General features: G+C 51.3%; 1 protein-coding gene across 2 annotated transcripts in view; it reads left to right on the forward strand.

Moving 5' to 3' along the window:
- Positions 1-19,130, forward strand: part of PAX5 (paired box 5) — a 136,840-nt gene extending 117,710 nt beyond the window's left edge. For both annotated transcript variants that reach the window (XM_074856358.1, XM_074856356.1), the window contains 2 exons: positions 5,190-5,276; positions 12,960-19,130. In XM_074856358.1, the coding sequence (XP_074712459.1) occupies positions 5,190-5,276; positions 12,960-13,036 (164 nt within the window). In that variant the 3' untranslated portion in view covers positions 13,037-19,130. The remainder of the gene's footprint in view (positions 1-5,189; positions 5,277-12,959) is intronic.
- The last annotated feature ends 4,810 nt before the right edge of the window (positions 19,131-23,940 follow it).

Raw genomic sequence — 23,940 nt, forward strand, 5'->3', positions numbered from 1 at the left:
GGCTAATGGGGACTGGTGGAGAAAACCAGCAGCTGGGATGAGTCTGGCAGGAGGGATGGCACAGCTGCGGGGTTGTGGCTGCTCTCCCCGTTGGGAGAGCTGTCGTGTGGTGGTCGCTGGGAGGAAGGCACGTTGTATCACCTGCACGTTGTATTGCCTGCACATTGTATTACCTGCAGCCGTCATTCGGATACATCCGTTCACCCCCGTGGTCCTGATGGCTTCTTCCCATCCCAAATGCATGTGCAAAAACATGGTATCTGAGAAAACGCAGTGAAAAGTGTCCAAACACGTGTCTGCCTTCATGTAGTTGGCTCTGGTTGAGCTGTACTGAAACTGGAACTTCTGAGTCACAGGGTCTTCTGAGACTCTGGGGACCAGAGCAATGTGTTGAACTTGGAAGTGACATATGAAACTGCTTTGTTGAGTATTTGTTCAAATTTCGCATTTCAGTCTGAAGGTACCAGCAGCTGGGTAACAAGCATGTTCTGTGTGGACTGGGCTGCTGGTTTCTGCTGGTATTAAGTGCCACAGCGTCTTAAGAAGACAAGGCTAAAGGACACATTCGTTACTGCTGTGCTGCCTCCTGGGACCGCAGCCAGGTGCTCTGCGTGGTGAACAGTGGTAGTGTGGTGGCAGTGGTCAGGCTTTCTCCATCCTGGGAGATGGCCACACCTTGGCCTGACATGGCCCATGTCAAAGCTGGTCCTGCTTTGAGCATCTGCCCCATCCTTCTGCCTTTCAGCAGGGGGGGGAAGGTTTCCCACAACCTCCTGCCCCAAGTCCAGCACAGAGGTGCCAGCATCCTCCCCCATCCCCTCCAGGGCCAGTTCTCTAAAGCCATGGTGGTTGGAAAGACACGTGAGACCTCTTCCTTCATCTCTTGGTTCTCAAGATTTTTAAGCTCACGCTTTTCAGTTTTGCTGCGCATCACGAAGGAAACATGCAGGAACTTACCTTGAAACCAAACAGACTGGTAAACAAGAGTTGATAATCCCTGGAGAAAACGCTGCGGAATGGATGACACCGTTTTGCCTGCAGCAAAGGGTCTGTCCACCACGGGGCTCACCCCGTGGGCCTCCCACCCTCTCAGGGTGGAGAGCATCTCCCAGGGCTTGTCGCTGCCTTGTAGCAGCAGCGTTCCTGGGAATTGTTCTTCCCTCCCCTACTGCACCTCTGCCTCCGGGGTGACAGAAGGGTCTGATCCTTTTTGGGCTTCAGCCACGTAAAGCATCGTGGCAGCACGGAGTCAGGTCTGCAGCGAGAGGTGGGCAGAAGCCCTTGGTTTGGCATCGTTGTGTCTCAGCGATATGGGAATTACTAAGGAGGGGGCTTACCATTTTGCATGAGCGGGTCCGATTGCCACCCCTTCCTCGTGGTGCGGGCAGACACCGTGCACGTGTGTGCAACACGCTGCACGTGTGCGCGTCCTCCGGTAGCTGATTCGTTGTGTTTTTGAAGGGGGCAAGGGCTGGCCGCGGAACAGTGCTGTCAAGAAGTGCAGCTGATGGACCTCGGAATATCTGGTGGAAATCACGAGGCATTCATGCAGCGTTCATTCATCTAGCTTAGTTTCACTTATGGCTGTACCATTTGTCTGCCCAAGTGCTGCGATGGTAGCAGCAGGGCTTGAGACTTTCTCCCCCACTTCTCCGTTTCCCCTCCCCTCTCCCGTATTTCTTTTTTTCTCATTTTCCTTCCTGCCCCTGTTCTCTCTCTCTCTCTTTATTTTTTTTTTTTTCCCCTGCAAGGCTGATGGATATGCAGAGTATGTTAAGAAGCAAGCAATACTGTCACCGAGCTGATGGTGCTCAGTGACTCCTCGAGCTCCTGGCTGGTCTGTACTGCAGGAGCTTGACACCCTGACCACTGAGGCATAAAAAACAGAGAATTGGAAGCCTCAGCCTGACAGGCACCGGAGCATCCCCCAGAGAGGGTCCACGATGTGTGTCTGTGTGTGAGTGCGGGGAGGAGGGCAGTGGGGATGGTGGGGGAGGAGAGCAAGGCAGGAGAGGATGAAACAATGAAATGTCAGCCCATTCCCACCCGCAGCCCTGCCGCAGCGCTGACGAGCGTTTAGAAAGTGCTGCCGCTCAGCAGTGTGCACAGCATCGGCGCAGGACGGACCAGGTCCATGCAGCTTCGAGAGGATGGGGGAGAGGAGCAGTGGGTGTGATGGGGAGGGAGAGCGGTGGGACAGCTGAAAATGAGGGGTTGTCCTGTCCTTGGGTGGGTTTGCGTGGCCTCCCTTGGGGCGCAGTTCTCGCCGTGGGCTTCGTTGGAAGCCTGGGGTGGTGCTGGCGTGTGGAGGAGGCGGGCAGACTCCTCTGCACACCCTGTGCAAAGAGCCTGCAGTGGGGATCGGGGTCTGTCCTGCTGTCCTGTCCACCCTGTCCCTCCGCCTGTGCACGGTGCAGGTCCAGGGGAGAATGTGGCAGTGAGACCTGCTCCCGTCGGCTCTCGTGTGCAGTGTCATGTTTTGTGCAGCTAAAACGGGGCTCAGCCTCTGTGTTTCTCACTGCCCTGTGGAAAGGAAGAAATGAAACCACTGGGGAAGGTGGTGAGCGAGAAGAGGCCCCCATGGGACAAAGGGATTTGTGTGCAGCGCACACTGGGACCTGGCCATGAGCCTTCGGGGACTGGAAGGGATCGTGTCACTCACCCATGAAGTTACCAGCCAGTTTGCTGCTGTGGTGGGTTGACCCTGACTGGATGCCAAGTCGCACCAAAGCTGCTCTATCACTCTGCTCCACAGCTGGACAGGGGAGAGAAAAGATAACAGATGACTCATGGGTTGAGATAAGGATGGTTTAATAAAGCAAAACCAAGGGTCACATGCAAAAGCAAAGGGAAAGAGAAGATTTTATTCTCTACTTCCCATCAGCAGGCGATGTCCGGCCACTTCCTGGGCAGCAGGGCTTCAGGATGAGCAGCAGTTGGTCTGGAACACAAATATAAATAACAAATGCCCCCCTCCTCCTCCTTTCCCCCAGCTTTTATTGCTGAGCAGGTGCCATACAGTCTGGAATACCCATTTGGTCAGCCTGAGTCGGTTCCTGGCTGTGTCCCATCCCAAGATCTTGCCCCCCGCCCCCCCCAGCCCACTAGTGTGTGCGGGGGGGATGTTGGAGAGAGCCTTGGTGCTGCGCCAGCGCTGCCCAGCAGCAGCCAAAACACTGCTGGGTTATCAGCACCTTTCTAGCTGCCAGCACACCGCGCAGCACTCTGAGGGCTGCCGTGGGGAAAATTAACTCCATCCCAGCCAGGCCCAGTACAGCTGCCCATGTGCTTTGGGAAAACACCGGTAGGGCAGAGCTGGGTCTGAGATGCGCTGGAAGCTGAGGGGCTTTGGGAGCAGGGAGAGCTCTGGCTGAGCATTGGCCTCGGGTGAAGAGACAGAAGGGGCCAGGGAGGAGCCGCTGTGTCCTGCACGAGGCAGCTTGCTCCCTGGATGGCGGAAGGCAATGGGGACACCATTGCCAGTCCCCGTGGCACCTCGGGTGGTTCCTGACGTCTCTTCTGGCTTGTCCATCTTCATCATGCCTCACTCTTTGAGAGTGAGAGGTGTGATGGAGGTAACCTTCGGGTACTGAAGTCATCTATCGTCCATAAGGACAAGGAGCAGAGAGGGGATGTAGATACGATGTACTTCGCTAGGAAGAAAGGTTTGGAAACAGCTCCATTTCCCGTGGCTCATGGTGAATTGATGCTAATCCTTAGAGGCAGTGAGGAAAACCTGCTCTGAGGTTGTGAAGAAACATGGTTAACACAGCAAGGCATGCTGAGCGTGCAGGCACTCGTGGCTGCTGGCATCGGGGCTCCTCTCATCTCCCTGCCAGTGGGGCAGAGAGCGGGTCGAGGCTGGGGGGTGCAGGCCTGTGGGTCTGAAGGACGGTGGGGAGCAGGGAGGGGGTGTTAATGGAGACCCCATGGACCGGAGCAGTGGTAGGTGGCTCTTGCTGTCAGCACATTTACCAGCATCCTTTGGTGCAGGCTGAGGGGCAGCTCATTTTCACTGAAGCAGCATCATGTGGAGACCAAGCTACCCCGGTCCTGACCCTATATTTTAGAAGTAACCTATATTATAGAAATGACCAACCTGTGTTACTTCTATATTGGCAGAAAATACCTTTGCAGGTGGAGCTGGAGACGTGGCATCAGGGGTTTGCTGCTCGGCTCGGGGAAAGGCAGCCCTGGGGATGGGTCGGGGGCTACACCAGCACTGAGGACCAGAATGGGTGAAGGTCACGGCGAGTGTTTGCTGCTGCAGCCTGGCAGCCCTCTCCTCTTGCCATAGGAATCCTACTTTTTCTCCTGCCATGCTGTGTTGTCCGTGAATATATTTGTGTACAGGAGAGGGAGAAGGAGAGGAGGAAGAAAGAGAGGAGGAAAGTGGGAAACTGTCATTTGTGGAAGATTTCCTCATAAATCAGCAGCATTGTTGGTATTTGCATGGTGGTGGATCCGGGTGCCCTGCCCAGGGTCAAAGCCCCATGGTGCAAGGCTCTGTCCTGAAGAGCTCACAGCTGAAGTATGAAACAGGAGGTGACATGTGAAGAGAACAAACAGATGGGGAGAGCGGGAGCTGGCGAGGAGATAAATAGCAATAACTATTTGAGCCATTTTTGTGCCTTTGTCTGGAGGGTTTCAAAGCCATCTGAAACTGATGCAAGCATCCCTCTCCTTGGGTCGCAGTGATAGATGGATGCCTGGGACCAAGGCCATACTCTCCTGGAGAGCCTGGAAGGGTACGCAGTATCTAGAAGATCAGCTGGTTCATCTTCTCCGGCCAGCAGAGAGCCTGTCTGAGCATCCCTGTCCTCGCATTGTGTTTCTTGCTGTGAGTGGTGTAAGGCCATAGAGGCAAGGGCTGGCTTAGTTGATGCATCCCAGACTCCTCTCCATCCCTCCTTGCTGTCTTGTCCTGCAGCGTGGGCTGCCTGAGAAAATTCCTCCAGCTCAGCAGGTCTGGGCTGCAGCACAAAAAGGATGTATAAAAGAAAGCTGCACCCATTTATGTAATAACTCACCCACCTGTATTGCCCTTCCTCAAAGAAAGTGGCCAGCAGTGCTTTTACTAAGGCCGTCACTGGAGCACAGCACCCACTGAACACCTCCTTCCACCCACAATGGTAACTGTGGTCTCAAAACAAATGATCTTTTGTGTTGTCTTTTTCTCTTTAACTTAGGGAGTGAGTTTTCTGGGAGCCCATACAGCCACCCACAATACTCAACGTACAACGACTCCTGGAGGTTTCCCAACCCTGGACTCCTTGGTAAGTTGCCATCACTGCCTTGGGGGCTCGGTGCAAGCTGTGCCTCGTTTGCAACCCGACAGCGATCGGGGCAGGATGCGGGTCCTGGTACAGTCCTGAGTTCCCGTGCTTGGTCCCCGTGCAGGACTGCAGGTCTCCATCAGGTTACACAGATGCTCTTGGTTCCCTTCGTCAGCAAGAAGCCCCCACCCAAACCTCTTCTCTTCCCATTTCTGCCCCATAAAATCCTTCCAGGGACATGGGGTGTTGTCAGAAGGCAAAAACCCCATTTTTTGAGGAGTCCTGTTCAGACAAAACTTGGGTTGCTGAGTTATGTATGGCCGAATGAGAGTCCCGCTGCTCCCCAGGCTGTTGTTTCTTGCTCGTTCAAGCACTTTGCATTTCTCCCCAACCCTGTGTTCCGTTTGCTCCCCAGTTGTGTGTTTGCATGATCCATCCCTCCTTGCAAGGGACCGCAGTGCCCGCGCAGCCTCACCGATGCTGGCATGGTCCCTGCAAGCAGTGGGGGGGTGGGAGCCCCGTGGTTCCTGCAGGATCATGGCCCTCATGTGAAGGATAAACATAATCCATTTTACACCACTGTCAAAAGCTGGCCCACTTTGACCTTATATACATGTAGCATGCAGTAATTAGAATTTTTCCCTGCATAATTTGCATGGATGAGGTAAGTAAAATACCAATTAATTGTCATCTCTCAACACAGGAGTAGCATGCCTTAGAGATTTCCAGATTTATGGATGACAGGGCTGTTATATGTGACCTCCAGCAGCGAAATAATTCTGAATTTTTGTCATACTTTTTTCATCCAGTTTCTTTGTTTTAAGTAATTGAGTCCCCATGTAATTGAGCCACCCAGGCTGTATTCATCATGGTTCTTGTCCTTAAACAAATCCTTGGGGAGCAATAGACAGCCTCTGCCTCTCATGCCATGGTGCTGGTATAATGCTGCTATTTGCCGTGCCACATTTAAGGGTTTGTTAGCGCTTCCATCATAAATCAGCGGACAGATCTCCAGCTAATATGGATGGGCATAGCTGCACAAAGCCAGGGGAGTCCCTGTGCTTAAACCCGCAGTTTCCATGGCCACAGCCAGCAGCGCCTGCGGGATTTTGGCTTGGCCATGTGGGGAAGAGGCTTTAGCCAGCGGTAAGAGCACGTGCCACACTTTCTTCCTTTCCAATTTTGCAACTCCTTTGGAAGCAGGAGAGCCGCTTCAGCAAAGCTCCGCTGCATGGGCAGGCCTGGGAAGCCAGGTTTTGGGTGGCTTTTTAAATTTTGCTTGCAAACTGGTCAAGAAACTAGCATGATGTTACAAATAAATGAAAGCCCGGCCCCAATCCTGCCCTTCCAGGTGGAGACAGGGCTTTCAGCAAGGCTCCTGGGCCACACACCGTGCTCCCCGCCGTGGGTGCACACCTCGGGGGGGACGACACATGCACCAGAGCCATCCCGAAGCTCCGTGCTTGCCCCGCAGGGATGGGCAGTGGCCCTTCAACCCTGTCAGCAGCAGGTTGTGCCCACACCCAGCTTGGCTCTTTGGTGGAGATGACGGGCTTGTGTGAGCTCTGAGTGCTTGGGCCTGGTGCAGGGCAGGGCACGTCCCCGTGGTGCCCTGAAGCCGGGGCAGACGGGCAGGTCTGCGTCAGGAGGAGACTTTAAACCAGAGGCTGGTCAGGAGCCACCCACTTGCTGCCAGAACACCTCTTACCTGTGCCATTCCCTTTTTTCCATGTTCTTCCTCTTTTCTTTTTCCCTTTATGGATGACACGTTTTGGGGGCAAATTCCGCCTCATCTTCAGCCATGTGGGAGGCACGCCGCTTGAGCAGAGCTGAAGGGATGGTGTGCTGCCCATAGCAAGGCTTCTGTCTCAGGCTGGCGAGGATTTGTGCAGCAGTATTTACTCAGTAGCATGCTGTGAACATGTGTTTAAATGAGGCAAGGGCAAAAAGATTTGGATGCTACCACTTTCCTCCAGAAACTGCAGCTGTATTGAAATTGAAATGTTTCACGGTATAATGACAACAATGCTGGCGGGTTTTGCTGGTGGGAGCTGTTAAAATGTGTAATCTTGCTTCCTTGTTTTTATCCTCTATGAAATACTGTGTTTCGATGTTTTCAAAATCTTACGTTTCAGTAAACACAGACTCAGTCACTGCACAGGTAACATTATATTGCTTTGAGTGTGCAGTGACACTCTGATTTGGAGTTATGAGACTGGCAGTTTTGATGCATCAAAAAGAAAAAGAAATGGGAAATGTTGTTCTGCAGCAAGTCCTAAGGATGTACTTGCCATTCCAGCTCAGCCTGGTCACAAACCTGGGAGTGCTGGCGTTTCCTGGAGGGGGAAACCCCCTTGTCTGACCATTGGTAGTTTTAAAATACCCGTTCTGCTCTGTTCCTGTCCTTGCTGCAGGAATTGCCGAGCTGGCTGGGAGCTGGTGCAGCCCGTTCGCCCCTGCGCTGCTCAAGTGCTCTGTGGGCACCATGTCAGAGCTGGGCAGTGAGCTCTCATGAGCTGAACCTCGGGATTCCCTTTCATTTCAAGCCTCTCTGTCAGAAAAGCACCAAAAGCAAAATGGTGGTCGGTTTGGAAAGGCATTAGAAGTCAACATCATACCACGCAGGGCACGGCGAAGGTCCATGACCCAGCTACGGGTTGCCTGTGCCCAACACTGCTTGCCCATGCACACAGTGCTGGAGGTCAAGGGCAGCGAGCTGCTGCTCCAAGGGACAGTGCAAGGTCCAGGTACAGCTGTAGGACCTGCGCGGCATGTCTCCGTGTTCAGCTGTAGGCTGTGGGTCGGACACATCTCTTATGCCCTGTGGGGATCCTGCTTATCCACAGCTCTGCCTTTGTCCCTGGAAGCCTGATCCCACACTCCCTTCTGCCTAGGGGCCTGCTAACCCCACTGGTAGTTCAGGGCAAGTAGGAATCTGTGGCAGAGCCTTAAAATCCTCCTCCCAGTCTCCTCGCACACCCAGAAGGCTCCATGTGACGAGCCTGAGCACCTGCAGTGGAGAGGAGGTTAATTTAGACTATATCCAAGATGCTTCCACTCTTCTCAGGAGTATACGTGAGTGTGTTTAGTAATTCTCTCCTGAGAGCAAGCTCTGGCAGTATCAGCCTCAAAGCAGAAACCTTGACAAAATTAATCAGGACTGGTACATGGACTGACACAGTTTGTTTTACTAAGTCCCGCTCCCTTCACCAAGATGAAAGTGTAATACTGTAAGCACTTAACAGCACCTATGTTCAATTAATTCCCTGTGCTGGCAAGGAAGAATTGCACTGCAGCAATCACACCAGGCTGAGACCTGTGAAAGAGTAGCTAAAAGGAGAGATGCTGTGATTTGCAAGTGGCAGGAAGAAAGGATACTTGGGTTGAAAAGTGATTTTTTTGGGGGGGTTAAATAGAATAGGAACAGAGAGATAACAGTGGTGTCTCTTTGCTGCGTGGGGTGGCTCAGTTCCACCCTGACCATGGCCAGGGTGAGGACAGACCCTGAATTTCCAGAGGGATTTGCTGGGAAGAGGACGCAAAACCTGGCCGCTCACGTGGCCTCTGGCTCGGTGGCTGTAGCTTGTGTCCCTATCCCAAAGCCAGAAGAGGAGGTGCAGAAAGGGGCATCTTTTTCCTCTTTTTTTTTTTTTTCTTTTTTTCTCCCCACTGTGCTGTGAATGACCTGCAAGCGGTGCAGTGCAGGGCTGCACGTGGAAGCGCACACAAGCGCACGGGAAGCGAGCACATGTGTGCTCGGGGCACGCGCGCACGCTAAGAGCGGATAGCGGCAACACGGTCTAATGAAGAAAAACGATTCAATTTCGTGCTGGCTTGTTGCGGTAACTTCTTTACCATTTTTGCTCGCCGCGTTTGTCTTGGTGCTGCTCGCGGTGGGTTTCGTTTGACACGTGGTCCCTGCACGCTGGCTGCGAGGGTTTGATGGCATCGTGCGAGGGCAGGGCTTGGAGCCGGTCAATTAGGATTAGATTCAATTCTTCTGTGGGTTTCTGTGAAAAGATTAGAGAACAAATAGGCACCAGAAATGACTGTGTCAAGAAATAAATTGATGGTAGTATGAATTAGAAAGGAAAAATTGCAGAAGGACAGACAAGTGTGTTCTGGATGGGGGCATGGTGACAGGGAGGAAGAGTGAATGCTTTGTGATGTGATGTTTTCATTTTTCACTTTAAATACAAGCTTTTTTGATTTCACTGCTGCAAGGCAAACTGGAAAAATCAAACTTGAGAGAAGTGTAAAGCCTTTGGAAAGCATAAGAGAAATATTGGGCTTTGGTAGCTGCACTGAGTCAGAACAGTGGAGGAGGAGGGAGGGGGAAAGTGGAGGCCCTGACCCCAAAAAGAGCCCCTTTACCCCAAAAGCTTGGGAAGCACTGCATCCAGCTGCGGTGGGACCCACATGGGTCAGGATGAAATTGTTTGGTGCCACTGGATCACTTCCCTGGATTTCCCACCCCTCTGCCTGAGCTGAGCTGCCACAGCCAGTGCTGGTGCTGGCAGGCACCTGGATCTCTGCTGACGGTCATGACGGGGAGCTGGGCACCACCAGCCCCTGCTCCCCATTGACCTCCCTGGTGCTGCGGTGGGTGAGGACACTGGAGCAGTTCCACCCAGCTCTTCACGGGCCTGCGAGCTGTTCCACCCCGAGGTGCTGCCTGTCCCACCATGGGAGATGGTCCCCAAGGGCTCCCGGGCAGCAGGAGTGGCCATGAGGGGACACAGACTGACAAACTGGGCACCCCTGAGAGCGCAGCCCCCAGTTCACTGGCTACAGAGAACATCCCCAAAATCCCAGCTAGACAGGGGCATGCACATCTCAAAGGCTGGTGAGCTGTTCACTTTGCCTTTGCTCATTCAAGACTGCCTCATTTGGCCAAGGAAGGCTTCCACGTTTTTAATGGCTTGAGTTTGGCTGGGATACACAATACACAGCAGTTTATTTTAGGCTACCCGTGAGATCGGTGTTCACTGTCCATGTGAAGCTTTCCAGTATTGTCCTTAAAATACGGTTCCTAAGGCTGGGGCTTGTCAACCTGATGTCAGTTGTCTGGAGGAGGAGTCTCCATCCAGCCTGGGATCGCAGTTGTGGTGCCCTTAGCAGATAACAGAAGGCTGCCAGCTCTGCACTGTGCAAGTGTAGATGGGATGATGACCCTTGAAGGGATCTGCTTTGCTTCCATTATTATGGCTTAAAATACTTACCTTTTCATTAATAAACTGAGGTGAAATGGACTCCTGCCTATAAGTTCTCAAACAACTTTGCAAATTCTTAGCCTGGCAGGTGATTTCAGGGACTGTCTTGAATTATTCTTGTGTATGGTAAGACTGCCCTTCTAGACAAGTGGGACCACAGTCCCAAAGCTTGATTTACCTCCTTTAAACCCAGCCCTTTGTGGGGGATTTGCGTGATATTTAAGTTGAGAGGTCTGGGGCGCTGAGGATGGTGCTGAGGACAATGCAGATCCCAGCCCTGTACAAGCTCCCGTGCTGGCTCAGAGCTGTCTGATGCAGATGCCACATTCCCGTAGCCAAACCCCATCATTTCTGACCCATCGGGGTTGCAACAGCAGAGTGTCACCTGCTTTGGTAGGACTCTGATTATGAGAAAAGTTTCTTCTTTCTGCACTGAGGAGCGCATTGCTGGTACCATGCAATAGCAGATGTTGGCTGAGCTCTTGTTTTTTAGACGCGTTGGGTTGTGCTCCCTTGGAAATGAGCTGCCGATGAAGCCTGAGCTGATTCCTGACGTGGTGCTCAGGACACCAGCAGCCTAGAAGAAACAGGCGGACTTGCGTGTGGATAGATCCTGGTGGATCCATGACAGGGAGGTAGTGGGGAAGAGCCCATCCTTTCAGGAGGTGTTTCAGTTGGTGGGGCTGTCTCCTCAGGGTGTCCTCTCAGGCAGCACAACTTATATCACCTGCCCTGGAGAACACTCCAGGCCACTTACCGAGGACAGTTTGGGAAGAAGGGGAAGAAAACCCTGTGTGTTGCAGTTATGCCACCATCTTGAGTCAATGGTTAACGGTAAATGTCCATGGGCTTCCTCTTAGAGGCTGGCAGTGGGATTCTCGCTCTGTGGGCAGGCTTTTGAGCCAGCAGGCCTCAAGTAATCACTCAAGTTGTTCTGAAAAACATTGCCTTCAGCTGGAGGCTGTGGAAGAGATGGGGAGGCTAGGAGGTTCTCCAGCCTCCCACACGGAGGCCCCTTGGCTCAGCAGAGAGCTGGCAGCCATCAGCACGGGTGCGCTGTCTGGGTTCTTCCCGCTCCAGAGGGTGTGCCGGGGCCACGGTGGTGGAACAGCCTGGCCGTGAAGACCCTTGACTGTGTCTGCCAGGCTGCTGTCCCAAGTGGGGTGAAGGTAGGGAGTTCGGGATGGCCGGTGGATCTTGGATGGGGTCACTCGTGAAACCAGACCCTACAGCCCAGCTTGCTCCAGAGGCATTCCTCGCGTTGGCTCTTGTTGCTCATCCAAAACTGCCTGGGGTCTCAGACGCATGTGTCCGAGTGTGAGTCCTCCCAAAGGGTTTCTTCCACACTGTGGTGTGCCTTACATCTCATGCAGCTGAAACTGATGGTGGCTTGGAGGCCCAACTGGTAGTGCCTTGAAAATTTTTTTGCCTGAATCTTTTCCGGTTTCATCACCGGTGCACTTGGAAGGTTTTTAATAGCTGGTGCTGTCTGGACAGATTGGTATCTTGCCGGGTACATCCGAAGTCAAAGCAAAAGGTCCAGGTTTCAGGTGATCCTTCGCTGGTCACCCAGTCTGCCCTGCAGAGCCTTTTCTTGGTAAAGGAGCATTTCATCATTCCTCAATCTGTGACGCTTTAAGCCTGGCCCACATAGTTCATTCAGATGTGTAACGCAAGTATTCAGTGACAAAATAGAGAATGAATTTGATCAGTTTGAGGCTTAAGTGTCTATTTCAAAAGCTGTGATATGGAGCATCAGACACTTCATTGAACGAGGCATTATTCACTGGAGGTGGTTGTAAAAATACTTTCTGAGTTCAAGTTCCTCACCAAGTCAAAGAGAAAGTCACCAGTATTTTCTAAAGACTGTTTCTCTGCTCGATGAATGTATTGGACACCAAAGGACTCTCCCTGGCCAGGCAGAGGCCCACGCAGTGGGGTGATCCCAAAGACCTGGTTGCACAAACTTGGTGTTTCTTTTTGGAGCTCCAAGGTCACTGCCAGAGCTAAGCAAAATCCAGGGGGTTATTCCCTGATAGAAGTAGTTTCAGAAAAGGGGGAACTACTGTTGAGTCCAGTGAAATATGTTGAATGCTTTGGGTTTCAACCTCCTCTTTCTCCCAAAAGGAGGGGAAAAATAAATCAGAGAAGTCGGAGTGTGGTAGCATGTTGCAGCTGGAACATTTTGACCTTCCGTTCTGAAAAGTAATTGGCTTTTTTGGTGAAGTAAATGAAAGTAATGTTTTGAGTGGAGGAAGGGAACTGGGTACCTACAGCTGGCAGAAATGCAAAGCAATGGCAGCACCGTTCTCAAGCAGAATGCACGAATGTGATTTTTATTCTAATTACCCGGCCTTTATTGCTGCAAGCCGGAGCTCAGGCCGGAGAGCTCGCTGCCGCCCGTGTCAGCACACTGCAGGCTGGCACCTTTCCACCTTTGTCTTCCTCATGGTCGCCTCTTCCCTTGCAGGCTCCCCGTACTACTACAGCGCCGCAGCCCGTGGGGCAGCCCCGCCGGCGGCCGCCGCTGCCTACGACCGCCACTGACGCTGGAGCCCAGGGCGCCGGCACCGACGGCACGTACCGCCTGGGACAACCGCCACCGGTCACCTTGCCGCAACCGTGCCGGCCGTGCTGCCAGGGAAGGAGAAAGTACCTAGTAGGAACCTGCTAATTGAAATTTTGCTCTTTAAACTTGGTGTGAAGCGATTGTTGTTGTGTTCTTAAATCTGGTCGTGTTGGCTGGGTCTCAAATCAAACAAAGAAACGGGAGGACGCGGTTCTCCCGACGCTCTGTGTGATCAAAAACGCGCAGTAGCTTCACGTCTTTTGCAGCCGGCTGGCTACTGCTTTAATCGCCTGTGGGTGCCACGGCTGTATCTGGGGATAAGGAAGAGGTGTGAGCAGCCCCCCCTGGGGCAGCTTCCTCTTGCTGCACACTGAAACAGGCTGTGAGACTCAAGGCAATTTTTTTTTTTTTTTTTTTTTGGTGGCAAAGATAAAAATCAGTCTGCTCAATTTTACACAAGCACCACTGTAAATACTTGCTTGTTTGTATTACTATAAGAGTGGCTTAAGCATAAGCAGCAACATTGTACAAATATGAACTCAAAACGCATCCAAAAATGTGTTTTGAAACTGGTGCACTGATTCAAAGAATTCAGTAAGCTTTAAGCAACTTTGAACCGGGTTAACACTCATTGTGGCTGTATTTCAGGCTGCTGTTATTTCTGTGTAGAGCATCCTATCTGACAGTCGTGTGCAATCATGCTGTGTGCTGGTATCAAACACATGGGCAACTGAAAGACATGGGCCGTTTTGTGACATTTTACTGCTTAATATTCATTTATGTTCATTTGGCATCATAATGAGCACTGAAACAAGTTCTTTGGTTTCAAGTTAGGCAGCACCCAAGAAGGAATTCCTGAATAATCATTCACACCTTATGTACATCTCAATAGGTTGTGTGCTAAACCCCAATTATGACCACCCTGAGAGGAAGGGCGAGAAATACCACGGTAATGATTTTTGTTAAATGGACGTACTGAGCGGTACGGAGCGGGTGGCAGCCACACGTGCTTCCCGAGGCAAACCGGAGGGGAAGGTGCTCCTTCTGGGGTCTCTACGTTTCGGCGAAGGCGTTTCAATTTCAAGCCACCATAGTCCAGATGTGCACTTGGGGGGAATTTTGTCCCCTTAGTTCCATGTTTCTTTGTTCCTGCTCAGAGAGGGAGCACTAACAGTGACATGTCCTTCCATGTGTGGCTTCCTGGGGCTAATGAAGAGCAGGGCAAATGACCCGCTAAGCAGCGACACCAATCTCTGCCACTTCACGGAGCCAGGAGAAATGCTGATTTCTCCCTGCATCCCAGGCTGAGGGGCAGCCAACCTCAGTCACATATGGATGACGGGCATGACCCTATCCCCTCCTCCTGAGGGCAGTGGGGAAGCTCCCTGGTCCTCCTGCAATGAAGATGTGGCTGTAGGCTCCTTTATCCTGACCTGACCATCCTCACCCTCCCAGAGGAGCACAGGCAGCGCAGAGGGGTCCTGCTGGCGCTTGCCTGTGCGTGTCCCAAGGCTGAAGAAGGGTTGTTGGTGTTGAACCTGTGATGCATTCCTGCAGATGAACATTCGAGTACAAATACTTGCTTCCAGCCGTACAAGCATTTCTCTGAAATGGCAGCTCCTGAGTTAACACTCTTCTCTCTCCTCCCTCTCCACCTCATCACTTGTGCTGCATGTCTGGTGTCCTTAGTGGCCACTGACCCGTTGAGAAGCTCCCTCTTCAGCTCCAGTGGCATCTTCTCACCCTATGGAAATGCAGCCATCACTTCCAAGTTTCCAGGGAAGATGTGTTTAGATCCTCAAAAGCCATGGAGACACCCAGGTCCCACCAGCTCAATGATATTTGAGTGGGATGTTCATGGAGCCCATCATGGAGCTTGGTCAGAGTCCTTCAAACTGTGTCGCTAACCCAGAAGTAAGCTTTGTGACAAACTTATTAGTGAGAAAAGTCCTGCTTTTCATCTTTCAGCAATTAATAGCTGATACACACCCATTTTTAACTGAAGACAAATAACAGCATGGACGATTTACAGAGGGTACCTTCTGAAGCATTGCTTTGTGTCATTGCTTCCTGAGCACCCCGTGATTGCTTGCACCCTGCTGACAAAGCTGCAAAGGGTGTTTCTGTCTCTGGATGCTGGTTGCATGGGGACTCCACGGGAGCTCCTGGCTGAGGGGTCTGCACCCTGAGCACACACACCTTCTCTGTGAGCTTGGGAAGGGATGAGGCCATCCAGTGCCTTGGCTGAAGAGAAAAGAAACGAGTGTTTGACCGCAGGCAGTGAGGGTACAGGTGATGGCTCTGGAGCAGAGGTGGGCTGAGCTACAGTAGCTACGGAGACACCACCTGCTTGGTGACCAGGCTGGGTTAAAATGAGTGTTTCTGTCTGCCCAGTGAGGGAACAGCAGCTCCTGTCAACGGTGGGTGGGTCCTTCACCCACTCTGCGTACTGCCCTGCAGACATGTTTCTTTTACATGTTTCCTGGGTGGCATGGCTCGTGTGCTGTACGCAATTCAAGTAACGCTGAGAAGACTAAACATGAGACATTGGCGGATCTGAGCACACTCAGGCCAGCGGTGCTTGTAGTTGGGCTGGGGACTTAGGAAAGGCACAGTGGATGTGTTTCCCCCTAAAAGGATGCACGGATGCCACTGGATGAAGTGACCTGAAGTGCTCAGGCCTGACTTTCATCAGGACACCCCGAGGGTGGTCCTTGGCCAGAACCACCTTGCTGGGCATGGTGGTGGGCTCCATCCCTCCAACCAGGGGTGCAGGGCAACGTACAGGTCCCAGTTGGAGCCACGAAGGGGAAACCCCAAACTCCTATCCTTGCACACACCTGCACCTGGCCCACCTCCCAAAACATGGCAGCCATGGCTCGTTCATATCTGCCGGGACCGCTTCCCAGAAGAAAGGCCAGTAAGAGTTGGGCCATTGAGCGTGCATGCCTTACTTCTGGAAAAGACACTTCTGGACAGTACTTTCTGGTTCTGAGAATATTTCACCTGGGGTTTACAAACTGCTTTCCTCAGGAGGTCTGGACTTTCTGTCTGTAGCCTTTGTCACAGGAATCCTCCTCCTTGAGGAGCATCTTTGAAAGGTGCCACTGGCAGAATGTGGTCCTCTGGGGATGCTGGAGAGTCACCTGCTGCCACTCCCTCCTCTGTGGCCCCTCCATTTCATGGCGGGTCACTGGGTGAGGTGGACGCTGGAAGCAAATGACCCTTTGGAGCTGCAAGGCAGGGAGAGAGCAAGACCAGCATGGGGGTTCGAGGTGCCCTGCCTACCCTTCACTCAGGCGGGACGCCCCGTAGCGCAGTGTATCATTACTAGACCCTTGCAGAAATCAGCCCAATAAAGTGCCTTTAGGCAGTTTCAGCACTAAACTCTGTAATAGACTTGGCTAGAGGGAGGGTTTTCCAGTCGCATGCACTCCAGCAATAAATTCATCAAGCACAGGCTGAGAAGTGAGATTGGAGAGATGGAGAGGGAAAACGTTGCTGTAAGACTCAGTCAATGGAGGCCATGAGCCAGGGTTACATGATCTGACTTGTTGAGGAAACCCTCAATCAAACGCTGTGAGAGTGTGACTGTAAAGAAGACATAAAATCTGTGGGCATTGAGTTTGCTTAGCATCTGTGTCTGAAGGCTCCATTATGGAGGCATAATTGTTAGGCAGCTCCTCTGACTGCAGAGCTCATGAACCGGAGTTGCAGACTGAAAACTTTGTTTGTTCACTGTTGAATCAGAAAAATGCTCCAAGCTCCGGGAGCACGGGGCCAGAGGGTGCGTGTTGATTCAGAGTTGCAGAGATGTCCCAGCAGTGCTCTGATCCGCGCCAGGACCGTGGGCGTTGGGGCAGCTGCGGTGCTTGAGGCGCTTGGGAAGGAAACAGCGAGGGAAGAAACAGCACCAGGAAAACAAAACAATAAAAAAAAAAAAAAAAAAAAGAAAAAGAGGAAAAAGAAATAAGCTGAGAGGTGGTTTTTGGAAGAAAGCTTGTCTGACCGGGGAGGGATGGTCCGTGGAGCTCCCAGCAGTGAGTGCTGGGGCACCCGTCACCCCAACTCGGCTCCCCGTGGCTGAGTCCTCTTCATGCACCGGGTGCTGGCAATGGCTCGCTGTTGATAAATGCTCTGCTGTGCCTGGTCTTAACTGATGGCGCTGTATTCCTTGTCTTATTTTCTTTAATTTACCTATTCTACACGTCCTTCAGCTTGGAGGAGAGAGGAAGCCATGTTGCAGTGTCGCTTTTTTCTAAACCACGAGTTCCCACGGTTTCAAAGAGCCGTGGCCTGAGGTGGAGTTCATTTGTGTGGCTGCCGCCGGCAGCTCCACGGCTGCGACCGAGTGTCCTCCCCAGTGCCGAGCTCCTTCCTGCATGTGTGTGCCCACGTGTGTGCCACCAGGACATGGGAGGCCATGGGAGGTAGCACGGCATTACGCTGACCCAGCCTGTGACTCTGTCCCAGCAAATGTTGGGAAAACCTGATTTTTCTTCTGGATTCACTGAGAAAATGATGTTAGAGGGCCAACGGCTCTTGGGTAACGTGCCATGTGGCATCTTGCTGAGCCCTGGATGGGCAGGATCAGGCAGAGCCGGGTGGGGTGGTTGGCACCGAGGCGGTGCTCGGCAGTGGTAGCGCCAGGCTGGGGATGCCAGCCGGGGAGCCCCGTTGTGTCCCTCAGAGTGAAACCCACTCCTGTCGCAGGCAGTGTGAGAAACAAAAAGATCCGGAAGGATCTAAACCAGTTAGAGTCGTTTTTGTGGCAGAGCTCATGAGACTTGACGTGCGAACAGCGAGTGAAACGCACGTCCAAGGGGTGCCTGGTGCCAGGGTTGCTCGCTCCGGCACTGTGGCGATGTCCTGTGAGGGGGGTCCAGGGCAAGAGACAGACCGGAGGGGCTTTGCAGGACAGTGCTGCGGTGCGGGGATTGTTGTGCACACACGTGTGTATGTGTAGGCACGCTCGGGTGGACCCGAGTCCTGCGATAGCCCTGGACACCGCCCGGCCTGACCCCTGTGCCCGGGGTCTCCTGCTCAGCGGGAAAATGGCCGGTGGGCATTTAGACCTGCCTTTCACTTCGCTCAGCCTCATGTGGGAAGAAACCTTGTCCTGGTTTTTCACTTTCTAGTGGCCTTTGTACATTCTGAAATTACAGAAACTCATTTCATTGCAAATGGAATTCCTTTCCAAGAAAAAAAAAAAAAAGAACAGGCTTTTTTTTTCTTAGAGACAAACTACTTTGTATTAGGGACTTCTAGCATCAAAGAAATACATATCTATTGTATCCACCAAAGTCTGCAATGCCTGCATTGAAGCTTACTTCTTAAAAAAGAGAGGAAAAAGAAAAGAGAGGGAGTGAAAGAAAATCCTCCTCCCCTTGAAAAATACATACAAACAAAAAAAAAATAACTTACAAAAAAAAAAAGAACTCGTAAAAATAACTGTTGAATTGCCTTTGAAAGTAGGGGATAACATCTGTTGCAAAACAGATGAAAAAATGCTTCTTAAAATGTGTATGTTTTGTATTCTTTTTTTCTAGTAGGAAAAGAACAGACTTGAAATCTTGGTGTTTTTTCCTTAGTGCTGTGTGTTGCTTTTGTGTGTTATAATATTTGAATGTAATTACAGCAGTGCCAATTTGCCAAAGATGTCGAACATTATTTTGGGGTTTTTGTTTTGGGTTTTGTTTTGGGGAGCAAAAAGGGAGGTGGGCTGGGGAGCAGGGGTGCTAAGGCATGGGTCAAAAGGGAGGGGCTGTTTGAAGGTTTTTTTTTCATTTATTTGGTTTTTTCAATTCCTTTTCTTGTCAATACTGAAATTTGTGATTTTATTCTAAGTTAAATGGTTGACTGCAACACTTTTTATTTTTAGATTAGTTGAAGAAACATGCAATAAGATTGGCGTAGTTCAATATCTGTGTGTCTTTTCATGAGAGTGACTGTTACTTGTGGACATTTGGTTTTATGTAACCTTTATGTGAGATAATTATTTGTAAATATTTACCATAATTTTATTGGTTCCTAAAATAAAAGTAATTTTTTTAAGTTCAAAAAGCCTGCTTTCTTTCTTGTTTTCCCCTTGTGTCCTGGATCCCTTGGAAAAAAATAAAAAACAGGTAGTTGCATTTGAAATGGGATTTTGGGGGCCCTGGTGAAGAGGCGCCCAGGAGGCAGCGCCGGGCACTGCTCACCCATCCCGCATCACCACCCGGCTGCACCGTCGGACCCGGCGGGGTCCTTCACCCTCCGGCAAAGCCCGAGTCACTGTGCATGCGGTCGGGTTTGAGTCGGTGAGGGAAATCCAGGTTCTCAGATGTCCTCGTCCTGCAGGCGGGTTGGTGTCCTGATGAGACAACCTCCAAGCCAACCCCAGACACCAGCTGGGACAGCTTGCCAGTGACTGGTGTCAAGTGCTGTTTAGGACCATCTAAAGAGCAGCTCTTGGTCTCTGAAGACCACAGTGGTTTTGCTGAGGCTTCCCCTGCTTTGGAGCAGGTCTCTGCTGTCCTGCACTGCCACCGAGCCCCTCTGCCGTGGGAGGGGGTATCCTCCGGCTGTGCAGGCAGAAGGGAAGGGGACTCCCGGGCACGGGGATTTTCACCCCAGCTGCCTTCTTGTTCCAAGCAAAAATCTCCTGTCCACTGTGATACAGATGGGAAGAGCCCAAACTTCTGCCCATGTCACTGCTGGCCACCAGCAGAGACAGGGAGGCACTGGGGAGCAGATGAGTTCTCCTTTCCCCTGCCCTGGGATCCATCCCAGTCTTGAGATGCAGGATTAATCTCGCTAACTGCTACTACCATAAAAAACCCCTCTTATTAGAAAGAGCTCTAGCTAATGACTGATGAATTATTTATTCTCAATGAGTTACATATAAATGCATCTACATTTGGACACATAGGCATACGTGGGGGTTTATTTGTGGTGCTACTGATGTTTCTTCAAGCTCACCTTTGTCTCCATCTGCCATCTCATGGCAGCAGCTCTATGCTCCTCCAGGTGCTCACACGCACTTGGGACTGCTGTCTGGTCTGCATGACCAGAGACAAACCTCTTGGGTAGCCTTGAGTTGTGAGAAGTTTACTTGGATCATCATCACACGTGTCCTGCTAGTGCTGGCCAGTGCTGCCGCGGTGTCCTAAACACCCAAGAGCTGGGTTTGTGAAACAGTGGTGAGGGAACACCCACTTGGTTTGACATAAGCATGGGTTTGGACTGAGCTCCTGTATTCTCTGTCTTAATTTTAACAGTATTCTAGCAACTGACGTATTGCAAGTTTTAATTAACATTGAACAAATAATGGTGAAGGTGTCCAGAACTTCTGTCCTCACCCTTTCTGAATTTCTAGTGTTTTACTAATGATGTTTGTACCAGATCTGGCTGGGATGGAGTTAATTTCCTTCATGACACCCAGTATGGTGCTGTGATCTGGTTTTGTGGCTAAACCAGTGTTGGTAACAGGCCCATGTTGAGCTCTTGGTGAGCAGGCTTGCACAGCATCTATGCTCTCAGAGAACAGGCTTGGGGTGCACAAGGGGCGGGTGGAGGACACGGGTGGGACAGCTGACCCCAGCGACATCTGTACCACACAGCACCGTGCTCAGCAATAAAACTGGGGGAGTGAGGTTTTCCAAAGCAGCCATTGTTTGTGGACTCGCTGGGCACCATCAGTCTGCTTGTGGGAGATGGTGAGCATCTCCCTTTGCATCATTGGTTTTGGTTTTGTTTTCCCCCCATCCTTCACTTAGTAAACTGTCTTTCTCTTGACCTGTGCATTGGCTCACTTTTGCTCTTCCTGTTCTCTCCCCCATCCTGTTGCGGGGTGGGGAGTGACCAAGCGGCCAGGTGGATGCTGAGCTGCTGGCCGTGTTAAACTCACCACAGCAGTGTAGTCCTTACGATAAACATTAACATCAACTCTGACAGTTAACATCCTCCAGGGAGCTCCAGAGAATGGGAGCAATGCCATTTTATTTCTGTGCCCCATTACCATACATTTTAGTCTTAAACCTGAGAAACACAACTCACAGAACTTTCTACAATTCAGCAGGTAATTGCAGATAAATAAAATCACAGTCTAATCAATAGGCAATAGGCAGAAAGAGGCAGAATTTAGTCAACCAAGAGCTTGCATCCGGTATTTACTCGACCCCCTGCAGGCTCCACTCTTGGGAGCAGCCTGCACCCCCCGCTCCAGCAGCACAAACTGGGGGTGCTTTCATGCAATAGTATTTCAGAGTGGAGTGGGTGTTCTTGCACTTGAGCCCGCAGTGTCATGGAGAGAACTTGAGAAGAACAGGTGCTCAAAAATTACAGTTTTGTGTAATTGCCAGGTTCATCCAGCAGCTCTTGTCCACATCCCGTTCAGCTGGGGACTGTCCGCTGATGGTGACCCCTCCGGGGGAGGCAGGAGAGGCCTCAGCCCCTGGAGCCCACCGCATCAACCACGGACGGCTCACCTCCTGGGCAGCGAGACCCCAGAAGTGAGTCTGGTGCTCAGACACCACACTCATTGGCTGTCCTACAGCAGGGTATGTCCAAGTGCAGCTCCTGGCACTTGATGAAGAGGGCAGAGGGATGGATGAACCCAACCGCCTTCCCCTTCCCAATGCATGGGCAGCCTTCAGGGGAGATTGGCGACACTGCAGCAAAGGGACTGTGCAAGAGAACTGTCAGGTGGTGACACCAGGAGCCGTATTGTGGCTGTCCTCTCCTTGCAACGAGGTGCTGGTGGGAGGGATCACCGTTCCTGGCTCTGTTTTTTATACTTTCTGAACTTCTGCTATCTTTCAGCTGCTCTAGGTTAAGAGAGGAGCAAATCGTCTGTCCTGCAGCAGGCAGGCAGTCCCCGTTCCTCATTAAGCCCTCCCACGTCTGGATGTGAAATGCCACGTCAGCCTGCTGGCAGCAGAACAGTGGGATTAGACCTGACAAAACTGTGGCGAGAGGCACAGGATCTTCCTGTCTCTCCAGGTGTGAGGCCCCATACCGCTTCATTCAGTGAGAATGCCCTTCAAGGATGCAAATACAGTTTTTGCTCAAGTCTCTGTACAAATGGCCATTGTTTAAGATGCTCGGGAATTGTCATTTAAACTTTTAATGAATAGGAAATGAAGACCCTTGGTTAGCAAAGGAACATCTCTGTATTGTAATAGATTTTGCAGACAAGGGCAATGTGCAGCCCATCCAGGACAGTCAGGAGCAATGATGGCGGGTACACAGGAGCTGGTACAAAGAGATCAAAGTGACAGCCCCTTTGCCAGGATTCCTGCAGTGGGCCGTGATGGCTATGAGCAGGAACATCTGGAAATAATGTCACAGACAGCTGGTGAGAACTTCTGGCTTCTGCCTCAGGATTTCATGACCTATTTTAATTCTTAAAAAAACCCCAAAACCCTAAAGACTTGAAATGCCCTAGGGAGAAAAGAAAATTGTTTGTCTGTGTATGCGCTGTCTTGGAGCCATTAGGAAACATTCTTTAGGGCAGCATTTCCAAATAGAAACAGTGGGGCTACTGACCATACCCAAACAGTGAATTGAAGAGTGCTTCAGCAGCCATCCACCTGGATGGCCTTCTCTCTGCCTGCAAACGTGGTGGTTCTCACTCCTGCACCCCTCCAAAGGCTCTGCTGGACAAGCTTTGAGTACACCTGAAACTGGATGCCATGCCCTTGCTTCAAACTGAGCGGTAGGTGTTGCAAGTGTAGCAGAAACTGCAGAGCCAAAGCTTGTCACCATATGCACGAGAAATTGACCCACCCACAGCAAAGCAGGTAAAATTTGTCAGGCTGCAGCAACATCAAACTCAAATAAAGGCGAGGATCATGAATTAACAATGAGTCATATTTTGCAGAAGCAGCAAAAGAATATGAAGAAATGAATCCACCAGAGAACTTCCAAAAGGTGTAAACTCATCCATCATGCTGTGTAATCTCATCTGTGTGTGCAACCAAACCAACGCAGCTACTTGGAAAAGGCAAGAGCCCTGTGAAAGGACTTGGAGGAAACCTGTCTTTCAGCATGATTTTCTTAGATGGAAAGGTCTTCAAATCTGGGCTGTTTACACAATTCTTCTAGCCACAAAAGTAGAGGCGTTGTCAGTGTAGGGCCACAGAGGACTTTTAGATTGGACCCTTCCCTCCTCCCAAGGCTGCACCATCTCACCAATATGCACTGCAGGGCAACACTCCTGTGTACACAGAGTGAGAACCCACTACGTCCCTTTCCTCCACCCTCTGGGTTTGAATTCCCTCAATGGAGAAATCCCCTACTGGGTCAAATAGGGTTGAGAGAAGATGAAGATCTTTTCCCACAGAACGTTTGTAGGGGATCCACCATGTTAGAGCATGGTAAGGGAATGATGGTAAGACCCTTGAAAATAAAGCAGCAGAAAATACTCCAGTTTGAGTCAATGGGACCTTAGTTGGCGGAAGACACCAGAAAGCTGAGAGAGGCCAAAAGAAGGTTTTGCCAAAACTGGGCAGCCTGAGAGTGGCTGCTCTGAGAATCACCCACCATGAAGCCAAGCTGGGAGCTGGTGGGAGAAGAGGCACCAGAACTTGGGTACAGACCAACTGGATTCTGGTACCACCAATGGCGTTCACACGCATGAGCGTCCTCTCTGGCCACGGCCCCAGATTCTGTACCTGGGTGTGGAGGTGTCGTGGCTTGAGCCCAGAGGGAAGCTGAGGACCATGCAGCTGCTTGACCACCCCTTCCCCTTCAGGAATGGGAAAGAGAAAATACAACAACATGCTCAGAAATCAAGGACAGAGAGGGATGACTCACCCGTTATGGTCCGGAGCAAAAGACAGACTTGTTAGGGGAAGAAAAAGAACTTTGATTTAATTCAAACACCACCACCAACTCTTAA

Source organism: Strix uralensis, chromosome Z, assembly GCF_047716275.1.
Source record: "Strix uralensis isolate ZFMK-TIS-50842 chromosome Z, bStrUra1, whole genome shotgun sequence".
In the NCBI taxonomy this organism is placed as follows: domain Eukaryota; kingdom Metazoa; phylum Chordata; class Aves; order Strigiformes; family Strigidae; genus Strix; species Strix uralensis.